General features: G+C 58.2%; 1 protein-coding gene across 4 annotated transcripts in view; it reads right to left on the reverse strand.

Annotated features, from left to right (window-relative positions):
• SCN4A (sodium voltage-gated channel alpha subunit 4) overlaps positions 1-13,094 on the reverse strand; it is a 51,669-nt gene that overhangs the window by 4,385 nt on the left and 34,190 nt on the right. For 2 of the 4 annotated variants that reach the window (XM_024350551.3, XM_024350552.3), the window contains 9 exons: positions 8,313-8,789; positions 6,275-6,467; positions 5,494-5,648; positions 4,772-4,945; positions 3,929-4,051; positions 2,252-2,530; positions 1,898-1,951; positions 1,564-1,701; positions 638-742 (listed from right to left, as the gene is read on the reverse strand). In XM_024350551.3, the coding sequence (XP_024206319.1) occupies positions 638-742; positions 1,564-1,701; positions 1,898-1,951; positions 2,252-2,530; positions 3,929-4,051; positions 4,772-4,945; positions 5,494-5,648; positions 6,275-6,467; positions 8,313-8,789 (1,698 nt within the window). Of the gene's footprint in view, positions 1-637; positions 743-1,559; positions 1,702-1,897; positions 1,952-2,251; positions 2,531-3,928; positions 4,052-4,771; positions 4,946-5,493; positions 5,649-6,274; positions 6,468-8,312; positions 8,790-13,094 lie in introns of all 4 variants that reach the window. The other 2 variants (XM_063799904.1, XM_016932741.4) reach the window with 2 other exon arrangements.

Here is a 13,094-nt window from a genome sequence, read left to right on the forward strand (position 1 = left end):
GGACGTGGGGGAGTTGGGGTGGCCAGGCCCAGACAGGACATGGACAGGCAGGAGACACAGGATGGCACCACAGTATGACAGAGATGACAGAGAGAGAGAGAGAGAGAGAGAAAGGAGATGTTGGGGGTTGTGGTGGAGTCAGCCAGGGGAGGAGGGGTGACCCATCAGATCATGACAGGTCTGGGACCAGGTCATTTTATGGGGTTCATGGTCCTCCCTCCTCCCCGGGGACCCCCTTCAAGATCCCCCAGATGCTCCTCCCCTTTCTTCCAAAGTCATTGCTCCTGGGTAGGGTGTCTGGACACCCTCCTCCTTCCACTTGTGGGAGCCCTTGCCCCAGGGGCCACTGGGGACCCAGGTGGGAGGTAGATGGGCACTGAGGAGCTTTGCGGGACCAGGTGAGGGTAAAGCAGTCACTGGAGTTTCATGGACAGGCTCTGTGCATATGGTGTCTCTGTGGCACTACAAAGAGGCGTCCCTCCCTGCAGGTAGACCAAGTCCCGTGCCCCTGGGGTGGGCCTAACCTCACCCAGGGACACAGCCTGGTGGGTGGAAGGCAGGAAATCTTTTACCCCCATCAGTCCCCTGGGCAGGAGCCTGGCAGCACACACAGGACAGGGGGCCCAGAGGTCTGTACCTGGGGCCGGGGAATTGGCTTCTGAGGCTTCTTGGAGCCAAGCTTCTTCATGGCGTTATAGTATTTCTTCTGTTCCTCCGTCATAAAGATGTCTTTCCCCCCTAAGTATAGTGGGATAGGGCTTGTCAGGTTGAGGTGCAGTTCCCCTTCCTGCCTCCAGGACCCCCCCACCTCAGTGGGGCACCTCACCTTTAAGGCAGCCCCTGCCCCTGTTGATCAGCCTGGAGGAAGGGGGAGGGTCAGAGATGGAGGGACAAGGGGAGAATGCGGGACCGAGGAGAAGGGAGGGAAGGGGAGTGGGGATCAATGCTGTCTTGCAGCCTGTTTCTGGCTACTTTTCATCAACATCTCGCTGAGCCCTAGAGTAACCCACAAGGCAGGTTGTAGCAGCCTCGTCTTTTTTGTTGTTGTTGAGATGGAGTCTCGCTCTGTCGCCAGGCTGGAGTGCAGTGGCGCGATCTCGGCCCGCTGCAACCTCCATCTCCTGGGTTTAAGCGATTCTCCTGCCTCAGCCTCCTGAGTAGCTGGGATTACAGATGCCTGCCACCATGCCTGGCTAATTTCTTTTTTTAATTTTTTTTGTATTTTTAGTATAGACAGGGTTTTACCACGTTAGCCAGGCTGGTCTCGAACTCCTGACCTTGTGATCCGCCCGCCTCGGCCTCCCAAAGTGCTGGGATTACAAGCATGAGCCACCGCGCCTGGCCCAGCAGTCTCATTTTACAGATAAGGACACCGAGGTTCATGGAGGCCAAGCCACTTGTTCAAGGTGGCCTGGTGGGACTGGGACCCAAGCTAGCTGCCTGAACCAACAACCTGGTAGGTGCTCAGGCAGCGTTTGTGGGTTTGTGCAATGGAGAGTGGACAAGGGAGGCAGGAGGGAGGCCCGGCACGGGGAGGGCCCGGGGGGCTGGGCTAATACTCATCTTCTTCTTCTGCTGGTTGAAGTTGTCAATGATGACGCCAATGAAGAGGTTGAGGGTGAAGAAGGAGCCAAAGATGATGAAGATGACAAAGTAGAGGTACATGTAGAGGTTCACCTCGTACTGCGGCTGCTCCTCCTTCTGTGGGAGCCACAGGGTGGGACGGCGTGGGTTTGCACGCTGGCTTCTCCCTGCCCCCCACAGCCCTGAGGGCAGGACCCATCCACCCCCAGGGCTGCCAAGTCTCGGGGACAGAACGTGCTGCCAAGTCTCCCTCCTGTCTTGAGTCCTCTTCCCTGGCTCGCTCACCAGCCACATCTCAGCGACCCCGACTCACCTCCCGGGAGTCCACGGCTGCATACATGATGTCCATCCAACCCTTGAAGGTGGCCTGAGAGAGTGTGGTTGGGGAGTGAGCCGGGGGGCTGCTCCCTGCTTTCATCATCCATGAGTTTCCCTCCCCCGCCCAACCTGGTCCTCCCCTGCCAGAGGCCGCCTGCCAGAGCCCCACTGGGCTAGCATCAAATAAAGACCAGAGAGGTCTAGACACTGCCTGGGGATCCCACAGCATTGGAAGCAGGGTGGGCGGTCCCCTAACCAGGAGTGACATTGGGGTTGGGTACAACGAGAGGGACCGGGGTGGGGGGCACCTCCATCCAGGTTCCCGGCAGGGGTGGTGGGTCACACTCACCACCTGCAGGAGGGAGAGGTAGCCCAGACCCACGTTGTCGTAGTTGACCTTGACATTGAGCCAGCGGACCTGGCCTGTGTGCATGAGGCTCTCGCACTCAGACTTGTTGTTGACCTCAGAGATGTCGAACCTCTCAGAGGTGGTAGTGTTGATGCAGTAGTAGAACTTGCCGGCAAACAGGTTGACACCCATGATGCTGAAGATCAGCCAGAAGATGAGGCAGACAAGCAGCACGTTCATGATGGAGGGGATGGCGCCCAGGAGGGCGTTCACCACCACCTGGGGGCCAGGGGGTCCATTGCCAGTGCCTCTCCCAGCCTCTGAGAGAGGGCTCCACATCTCTACGCCACCCAGGGGACCAGGCAGAGCTGGGCATTGTCAATTAGGGAGGGCTTCCTAGAGGAGGGCCGACCTGCTGGGCTGTGTGTGTGCAGGTTGGGGGTGGTAAGGGGGAGGGGGAGGGAGCTGCAGGCCTGGTGGTCAAGAGGGCTCTCTGCTTGACTGGAGCCATCAGCCCAGAGTAGGGGTGCTGGGTTTCTCTGGAAGCAGCCTGGTCACAGGTCACCAGGCAGGAGACAAACACTCTTTGCTCAGCCCCCATAGGAAACTCAGCTCACGTGACCCAGCCCCTGCTCATGGGTTTTCAGCCCCAGAGCCCCAGACACAGGCACAGAAAAGAGGGCACCAGGGTCTTTGAAGCAGCAGGAACTCGGGACAGAAGCCCCATCCCCACCAGCCCTAGTCACACGGCCCACCTGACCACTGCAGACTGGGCTGGATCTGACACCCCTCTCTTTTTAAGGAGGAGCCATTTCATGACCTCTAGAGTGGGTGGCACAAGCCTGGTGTGCCCAGGGGAGCTGTTCCTGGTTGGGGCACTGACCAGCTGCATGGCCACAGGCAGCTTGTTTCCCCTCAACGGGAGGGCTCCCTGGCTCTGGGGGGTCAGAGGGCCCAGCATTCGGCTGGCCTCTTGCAGGGACAGGAAGGAGCCGCTTGGGTGGGCTCGCCATGGCCTCCAGATTTGCAGAAATTTGTCCCGCTGGAGCAGGTCTTGCTCCCGGCCGACCTCTCTTCCTGGGGAAGTCCCATTTTTCTTGCCCCCCCGCCCCCCGCAACCCTGTGTTTACCTGCCACTTCCGCTCTCCAGGGCCTGAGTGGATCTTCCCCAAACTGACCCCAAGCTCAAGGGCATGGCCCCAACCGTGACGCCAAGCTCATCAGTGGGGGGTGAGGGGGAGGCTCAGAGCCAGGGTGCAGGCACCTTGTTTCAAAGCCCTGGGTGGCTCAGTCTGAGGCTGGGGAGGGCCACCCATAAACCCACTCATAAACCACCCATAAACACCACATAAACCTGCCTTCCTTCCTCCTCTTCCCTGGCCGTGGGGCCCTCCTGGGTGCTTCTGCAGTCTCTGCTCCCCTCAAGTAGTGGCAGAGGTAAGCTAAGGGCGGGCTGGATCGGGGGCTGAGAGTGGGAATGGGGCAGGCAGAAGATGGCCTGCGGGGAGGACAGCTAGGGGAGGTGGGGGCCAGACCTGGCCTCAGGCAGGGCCGTGGGTCAAAGCTCTCTGCTTCCCTCTGGTGGTGGTTGGAGTATAGACATGCACCCTCCACCCTGCAGTGAAGGTGGCCGGTCCCCCATCCCCAGCCCACCCCAGAGGCCCCTTCAGCACCCACCCTCATGCCCTCGAATCGGGACAGTGCCCTCAGGGGACGCAGGGCCCGCAGTGTCCGCAGGGATTTGATGGGTCCCAGCTCCGAGTAGCCCAGCCAGTTGGCCACCAAGCTGATGATGGAGACCTGCAGGGGAGGCGTGAGGGGGTCAGTGCGTGCAAGGCCCCCAGCCTCCCCTCAAGCCCACGCCACGGGGGTCTTCCTGGACTCACAGCTCCTGGTTGTCTCCCTTAGATCCCCTCCCTAGTGGGTGGTCCTGTCCGGTGGGAAGAGCAGCCCTGGGACCTGTCCCAGTACCTGTAGGAGCCTGGCACCACCTCAGTGACGTCATCAACCAACTGGGGATGACTGTGAGTAGGAGGGATGGTACCCGACTCCTTCGGGAGGCCTGTGAGCCCATCTAAGAGGCTAAGAAAATCCTCCATTCCTGGCCGGGCATGGTGGCTCACACCTGTAATCCCAGCACTTTGGGAGGCCAAGGTAGGAGGATTGCTTGAGCCCAGGAGTTCAAGACCAGCCTGGGCAACATAGCAAGATCCCATCTTAAAAATAAATAACTAAAATGTATGAAGTAAGAAACTCCTCCGCTCCTATTGGCAGGGATGGTAGGTAGCCCTCCTGCCTGCTGTCTTCCCCCAAGGCCTCCTTTCCCTGAGGAGAAGGGAAGGCCTCCCAGTCCCTACCCCTCCCTGGGCAGCTGTGTCTGAGAAGGGCAGTGTTGATCGAGGGTCTGACTCTGGGGGTGGCCTCGGGCAGGTCCTCCCCTTCAGGGCGTGGGCTTCCTGAGGTCCCCGCCACACTGACAGCCTCTGGATGTAGCTACGGGGCCAGCGTGGGGGGACTCACGTCCACGATGAGGAAGTCGAGCCAGCACCAGGCGTTGGTGAAGTACACCTTAAAGCCATAGGCCACCCATTTGAGCAGCATCTCCATGATGAAGATGTAGGTGAAGACCTTGTCGGCATATTCGAGGATGGTGCGAATGACTCGCCGCTGCTCAATGTAGATGTCCTCGAAGGCCTGGGGGCACCAGCACCACCAGGGTGGCTGGGGTCCAGCAGGCTGGGGTGGCAGCCAGGTCCCCTGCCCTGCTCTATGCTGCTGGTTCCCGGGGGTCTGCCGTGGGGGCCCAGCCCAAGGGACAGGCTGTCCGCATCTCCTGGACTCCCACCACCCATCATGGGGATGAGAGCGTTTCCCAGTGGGGAGAATCCCTCAGACCCCCTTCTCCAAGCCCAACAACAGCAAATTGCCATCATCTGCTGGGCAGGTCCACAGTGACACATCTTCAGTCCTGCGCCCCCAGTTCCCAGGGGTCTCCTGCCTCCTTATCAGCAGAGAGTGCACAAAAGTCAGCACCCACGTAATAAGGGAGGCACCTCTGCCATGTTGAGAAAGTCAGCACATCCTATAACCTATCCCGGAGGCACAGCGAGTTCCTTTAGGATTCTCAGGGTTTGGGACTGACCAGAGCATGGCTCTTCCTGTGTGTGGAGACAGGGAGCCCCAAGAGGACCTGCTGTGGGCCTGGCCCCTGCCCCTGCCCCGTGCTCCCAGGCAGTGCCTACCAGAGCCCCACTGCTGAGCAGGATCATGAAGACAATGAAGGTCTCGAACCAGTTGTGCTCAACAATCTTGAAGCAGGCCCTGCGCAGAGTCCACCACTTCTTCCCACGGCCCTGGGAGATGTCCACGTAGAGGCAGGGCCAGCGCTGCACGCAGGCTGATGGGGTGAGGGGGGACAGGGACAGGCACCACATCATGGGCCTGGGGTTGCCTTGGGGTGCACAGTCAGTGCCCTCCCATGGCATCCCAGGATGCCCCTCTCCAGCTCCCAGACCCAGGGCCCCACCTCCTCCCTCACCCAGCTCCATCTGGCTCACATGCGGGACTCAGGACCTCCCTTCACAGCTGGATCCAACATGCGACAATGGCTGCTGGGGATGGGCATGCAGAGGAAAGGCCTCCTGGCCCCCAGCCCCAGTGCTGCCCCACCCCCCACCTCGCCCAGGCGGTCTCCATCCTGCACAGCCCAGCAAGCTCTATGGACAACGACATTTCTCCAGTGCCATGTCCTGAAGGCCTTGCTCCCTGAAGATGGAGGGGAGGATCTCAGGAGCTGACACCCACACTCCTGCACGTTCGCTCCAAGCTAGGTCTGCACCAAGGGCTCTGCATGGATCTTGCACCACAGTTCTGGGCATGCACTGCCACCACCCCTAGACACGTGAGGCACGGGGATGGCCAGGCAGCCCCAGGTCCGTGTGCTTTTGGTCCTGGTGTAGCCTGCCCCTTGCAGGGGCTGCAGGCCTGGGGGAGACACCCAGACGAGGTGGGGTGTGCCCTCACCCTCGGTGAAGCACTCCTCAGGCTGCTCCCCCTCGGGGTTCTCCTCTGCCTGCTCCTCAGGGTCCTCCTCGGGGGGCTTGTAGTCAGCTGTGCTGCAGACGGACGAGTTCCCATCATAGAGAGGCTGTGGCGGCTTCTGCGGAGGCCACAGGGTCACATGACATCTGGGTCCCTGAGAGACCCCCTCATCCTCCTACCAGATGGGGCAGGATGGGAGACCAGAAGGGAAGGGAAGAAGAGAGGGAGGAGCAAACTCATTCATTCATTCATTCATTCATTCATCCAGCCCTGGATGGTCGAGGAACCACGGGGACGTAGGTGGCCCTGGTCATGCCCGCATGACACTTATATAAGGAGTGGGGCAGGGCTGATGCCTGGGAAGGGACGGTGAGGGCATGAGGACACATGCGAAGGCCTCAGATAAGGGAGGAGGCGGGGACCCCGGCCCGAGTAGGGGGTCTGGGAGGCATGGGGGGCCTGAAGGTAGCTCTGAGGGGGCAGGGGTATGAAACGGGGTCAGGATGGAGCCAGGCTATCACAGCCCTCAGAACATGGGTGTGTGGTGCCACTAGTGTCTGAGCCTTCCCACCCGCAGGGTCTGTTTGGCTGAGGAATCCAGAAAGGGTGGAAAATGTTCCCCAGCCAAAGCCTCCATCCAGTGCCAAGGGAACCTGATCAGTGTTGGGAGCGGGAGTGGGGGAGGCGGGTGCTCCGGCCAGGCCAGGCTTCCTCCCACCTCCTCCTGCTGGGCCAGGCCAGCTTCCCGGCCCCAGCCTCCACCCGGCAGGGGACCCCTTCAAGGCTGAGGGTGAGGCCTTGAAGAGAAGGAAGAAGAGGGCAACTTGGGGGGCAGCTCTGTATCCAGAGTGGTGACCAGAAAACCACCATGGCGGGGGGGGGGGGGTCCTTGTTTTCAGTAGACTAAAAGGGAAACTGAGGCACAGAGTGTTAGGTCAGCCAGGGCATCCACTGAGTTGCTTGCCCGATTGTGCACCCAACTCCCTAAATCTCCCTTGGAGTTGTGCTCGCCCTCCTTGAACAAGTCCCCAGGCCCCGGCGAGCCTGGGACTTTGGTGCTCTCCAGCTCCCCCGCCACCTGAGTGCCTCATACCGAGGTCTGTGCCACAGTTGCCTGGGTATTTATAGCTCACAGGCACTCGCTCCCTGGTAAGCCAGCATATTTGGGGGGAATAAGGAGTCAAAAGCTTTCAGGGCAAAGTTCATTAGGCTCAGGCTGATGGTGCAGGGGTGGGCAGGGACCCCCGTCCTAGCTCTAGCTCCTGTATGAGTCCTTTCCCTGCCAGAGCTGGACGGGGGGGAAGGGGGCTCAAGACCCAGGCAGGGTCAGCCTCAGCCTCAGCCTCAGCCTCAGCTGCTGGGGGTGACCACCGCTGCATTCCTGTCCCTTCCTCACCCTCGCAGTGGAGGGGTGGGTAGGGGCATCTGAGCCCAGCAGCACACCCCCTGCATGGCTGAGGGGTCAGGGCTCCTGCCTGAGGCTTCTGTCCTCCTTGTCCCCAACTCCCGTTGGCCCCTAGCCCTCTCCTGAATCCCCTGCCTGGATCTGGCACTTTGGCCCACACTGGGAGGTTGGGAGCAGACCCAGGTGGGGTCTAAACAGAGATAGAGGATAAGTGTGAGGACTGGGCAAGGGGCCTCAAACCCAGAGGAGAATATGTAAGAGAGGCCTCTCAGGTCCTGGTCCTGGAGCTGCGGTGCCCAGGTAAAAGCAGCATGTCCAAGGGCACCACCTGCTGGTGAGAGGGGCCCAGGTGTTCTGGTCCGAGGGAATCAGGGTTTCCGGACAGACAGGGTTGATCATAATAACCACATCAATAACGATAGTGACTGCCTCCACTCACAGGGCGCGGACTGCATGCTTTACATACAGCGTCTCACATAATGCTTGCAACAATGCCATAGGGCACCACCCCCATTTTACAGCTGGAGAAACTGAGGCTCAGAGAGGACTTAGGGCTTGCTCCAGGTCACAGGAGAATTTGAAGCCGGGTCTGTCTGAGCCCTGGCCCCGGCTCACCTTGCTATCCTCAGGCTCCGAGAAAGTGTCGGTTTCCTCCTCGGTGGGCATCTCCAGGTCGGACTCCTCGGAGGCGATGGGCACCTGTATGGTCAGGTAGGGGTTGTTGATGAAGTTAAGGTGGTCCAGCTCGAGGCTGGATGGGGGGCCGTCAGCCAGGCCCATGTGGTTCAGGATGTGATTGTCCTTCTTCAGGTCCTCCTCGGGCGGCTCCTTCTTCTCGTCCTCGGGGGCAGTCTCCCCCGCCTCTCCAGCCTCCCCGGCCCCATCAGCCTCCCCGAGGCTGAGCATGATGTCCTTGGGGCTCAGGATCTTGCCATGCAACAGCCCCAGGAGGAAGGCCTTGGCAAAGCCGATGCCCAACTTGATGCGCCCGATGGCAATCTGCAGGTTGTTCATCTCGCCATCCTCATCCGAGGCTGCCAGACTGTCGGCGCTGAAGGAGCTCAGCAGCAGAGCCAGGAACAGGTTCAGGACCTGGGGCATGGGGTCAGGGGGAGCCTCACATCAGTCCCCGGGACCCAGAGGGTGCCACCTTCAGCCAGCACAGGGGTCCTCAGTCTACAGATCCAAACTACCACATGTTGGGCATTTAAAAGAACGCCACCTAAGAGGTGTTCACAACTGCTCATGGAGGTGATGGTTATTATCCCTTCTGCAGATGGGGAAACTGAGGCTTGGGCTTCTGAGAGGACTCTGCTACCCAGGGCAGAGGCAGGGTTTAGGGAGGCCTGCTGGGGGACAGGAACTCTCTCCATGACTGTCCTTTTTTTTTTTTTTTTTTTTTTGAGATGGAGGGGTCTCCCTCTGTTGCCTCCAGACTCCGGGCTGGAGTGCTGTGGGGTGATTTCGGCTCACGGCAACCTCCACCTCCCAAGTTCAAGTGCCACCATGCCCAGCTAATCTTTGTATTTTTTGTAGAGACGGGCTTTCAACATGTTGCCCAGGCTGGTCTCAAACTCCTGACCTCAGGTGATCTGCCTGCCTCGGCCTCCCAAAGTGCTGGGATTAGAGGCGTCACCACGGTGCCTGGCCCATGACTGTCCTTTACCTCCACTTCTGGAGGATGCGGAACAAAGAACTGGGCTCAAGTCGCCGAGCTTCCAGGACTTACTGGGAACCTTTATCTTTTGTGCCTTCTTCTCCACCTCTGTTAAGTGGGACTTTACAGACCCCGCACTCCTGGAGTGCAGAAGCTTGGCCCCTGCTACTCTGGAAGGGACATCTGACCTACTATTTACCCTCTTTTCTCCTCTTGGGGTTTCCGACTCCATCTATTCTGGTTCTTGTCCCACATCCCTACGGAAAGAGACTTAGGAGGCTACTGCTGCTCCCCCCCAGCACCCCCACCCACTTTATTTTCCAGTGGATAGACATTTCCTGAGCCCCCGTCACTGCATGAATGGCCTCAGGGAGCTCACAGACCAGCAGAGACAGAGAGCAGATCAAACACATGCAATACTGTGGGTTTGGGTGGCAGCAGAGACTGGAGTGCACAGCTTTTGAAACCACATTGCAGGGCTCTGAACCCCAGTTTATTAGCTGTGTGCTCTGAGGCAATTTGCCTCACTGCCCTGTGCCTCAGTTTCCTCATCTGTAAAAAGGAGATTATCCAAGTGTTCCTCCCATTGTTGTGAGGATTAAAAGATCAATAAAAGCCCGGGCGCAGTGGCTCACACCTATAATCCCAGCACTTTGGGAGGCTGGGGCAGGCGGATCATGAGGTCAGGAGATCAAGACCATCCTGGCTAACATGGTGAAACCCCGTCTCTACTAAAAATACAAAAAGTTAGCTGGGCGTGGTGGCATGCGCCTGTAGTCCTAACTACTTGGGAGGCTGAGGCAGGAGAATCGCTTGAACCCGGGAGGTGGAGGTTGCAGTGAGTCGAGATCACGCCATTGCACTCCAGCCTGGGCGACAGAGCGAGACTCCATCTCAAAACAAAACAAAACAAAACAAAACAAAAACAAACAAAAAAACCCCATCAATACAAGTAGAGCACACAGTAGGCACTCAACGCATGTTGGCTGTTATTATGTTTGAAATAATAGAAAGCTATACAAGGTGCTCCAGCCTGGCCAACATGGTGAAACCATGTACTAAAAATACAAAAATTAGTTGGGCGTGGTGGCGCACCTATAATCCCAGCTACTTGGGAGGCTGAGGCAGGAGAATCACTTGAACCCGGGAGGCGGGGGTTGCAGTGAGCCCAGATTGCACCACTGCACTCCAGCCTGGGTGACAGTGCGAGACCCTGCCTTGAAAAAAAAAAAAAGAAAAAGAAAGAAAGAAAGTTATACAAGGTGTAAGGAAGAGTGTGGTGAACTCTGAGGCCAGCTCAGCATTTTATAGATGAGTAAACTGAGTCCTAGAGAGGTGGCGTGGCCCGCCCTAGGACACAGAGCATAGCCAGGACTCGAACCAGGATTCTAGTCATTGTATAACTTTAGAAGGCATCTTTCACTTAGCCTACAAGGTGAATGGCAGCCCTGAAGATCTTTAATGTGGTCACCCTTCCTTCTACCAGTCTGCCTGGCCCTGGGCAGTGGGAGGAAGGAGAATCCTGGCTGGGGTGAGGGTCCCGGCTCCCATCAGCCAGAAGCATAGCCAGGTTCTTCCTCGGAGCCCTGGGGGAGTGAGAGGGCATGGGGAATTGGGGAGCCTGCACTTGCAGATCCGCCACCCTTGGCCGTCTCCTCGGCGGGTCTCACTCCTGGCTCTCACCAGCCTCCTCCAAGGTCTTCTCGTCATTGTCTTCACTGCATTCTGTTGATTATATTCTGCTAATCATGTTAAATACTCTCTTTAAAAAATATCTGAAAACCCTCTTTGAGAGAATGTGCTGGGGGAATTTCCACGGCTCCCTTCCTCCCCGCCATGTCCCCTGGAGGCTTTTCTGCCTTTGCCCCCCACCAAAACGCATTAGTCTTTCTTCTCCCTCTCCGGGGGGAGGCATCCAGTTGCCAGAAACACATCTGAGATGGGAATTAGCTGCTCTCTGGGTCAGCAGGGTTTGCACACGGCTCCTGCCCAAGACAGAAATAGCTGCCCCAGGCATGGGGGAAGGGAGGAGGGGAGGGGGCCGACATCAATTTCCCTGGGGGTTCTGTGCTTTGGGTTACCTAGTCACTTCCTCTTCTTCTTCACAGTTACCCGCAGGAAGTGACCAAGTGCCATAGGTGCAGGGGACGCGGGTCCTCACACTCTCTGGCAGGGTGCCCTGGTGGCCTCTGGTAGACACCTGCTTCTCTGAAGCCGGGGAGGTGGTGGGAGGGGACAGTGCCCAAGGAGCTGACAGTGCCACCTCCCTGGGCCGTTCTACTCCCTCTGAGCAAACTGGGAGAGCCACAGAGCTGGGCCGGGAAAGGATGTCAGTGGTGTGTTCGTGTGTGCATGTCTGTGTGATAGGGGTGACAGGCACACAGAAGCAGGGCCTGTACTGGTTCCAGATTCTGCAGCCAGATTGCAGGGGCTCCCGTCCCACACACGGGACAGACTCACCTCCCTGAGCCCCTGTTTCCTCATCTATAAAACAGATGAACCAGCGCTCCCCTCACAGGTGGGCGTGAGGATGAGGTGAAATGAATACACGTGAAGCACCCAGAATGCTAGGTAAATGCTAAATAAATGTCAGCTGTCACCATGCTTCTGCTGATGCTGACGTTATCATTATTATGATACTGTTGTCATTGATGTTATCGTTACTGGAGTTATATGGACCCAGTTCCAGTACCAGCTCTGTTTCTCACTAGTTGTGTGGTTCTGGGCAGTTCCTCCTCGAGAGCGTGGAAATAACGTTACCTGTCTCATGGGGTGGCTGAGAGAATTAGGGGCAATGCCAGTAACTCCCTTTGGCAGGGACTGACATACAGTAGGCCCCCCACTGCCAATACAGGAGCATCGCCCTGGTGGCGGGAACCTAAACCAGCACTGCCCTGCCACACGCCTGCAACACCTGCACTCCCAGCCACGTGGCCAGGCACTTTGGTAAGCACTTGTAAGTGCATGCGTCACATAATCCTTGCAACCACCCAGTGAGTCATCCCCATTTTCATCCCCGTTTTCCAGATGGGAAAACTGAGGCCCAAAGGGTTAAATAATGGGCTCGAGGTTTCCCAGTCAGTGAGTGGCAAAGTGGGGATTTAAAACGTTTTTGAGTTTCCACACATAGAAACAGCAACTCCCTGAAGACTCAGTCACCCCCAAGTCCTTAGACTTACATCAACAAACTCCTACTCAGGGTCTGCTCTCCCCATCCCCAATCCTGCCCCAAAGTTGGGCCCGGGCACCTTCCCTCTCTCTCCCCACTCCCTAAGACCCTCCTTTCAGGGACAGGAGGCCTGGGTTCTCCTCTGTAGCTGCAGCATAGTCTTCTTCTGCAGCTGAGGTGACACCCCCTTCCCTCTCTTGGTGCTGCCCCCAGCCAGAGATCAGCAATATCTGAGAAGCTCTGTCCCTGCAGCTCAGGGATTCCATAGGCCTTTGGGGAACATGGGGACAGGCGTCTTCCCAGTCCCTGTTGCCCAGGGCAGCACCAGCCACTGCAGGGGGCAGCTGGGCACAGCACTGCAGGGCTCTGGCAGGAGTGACCTCCACTGCCACCCCAAGAAGGGGAGGAGTCAGGGTCACCTCCAGAGGCCCTAGCCGCAGAAATGCTGGCCAGCTGGACCATGGCCCTATACCCTGGCTCTCACCTCCTGGCCCCTTCCTCTGCACCAGCCCCTCATGCCAAGCCCTGAACCACAGCAAGTGGCAGAAGAGATGCAGTTTATGCCATCTCT

Source organism: Pan troglodytes, chromosome 19 (assembly GCF_028858775.2).
Source record: "Pan troglodytes isolate AG18354 chromosome 19, NHGRI_mPanTro3-v2.0_pri, whole genome shotgun sequence".
NCBI classification, from domain to species: domain Eukaryota; kingdom Metazoa; phylum Chordata; class Mammalia; order Primates; family Hominidae; genus Pan; species Pan troglodytes.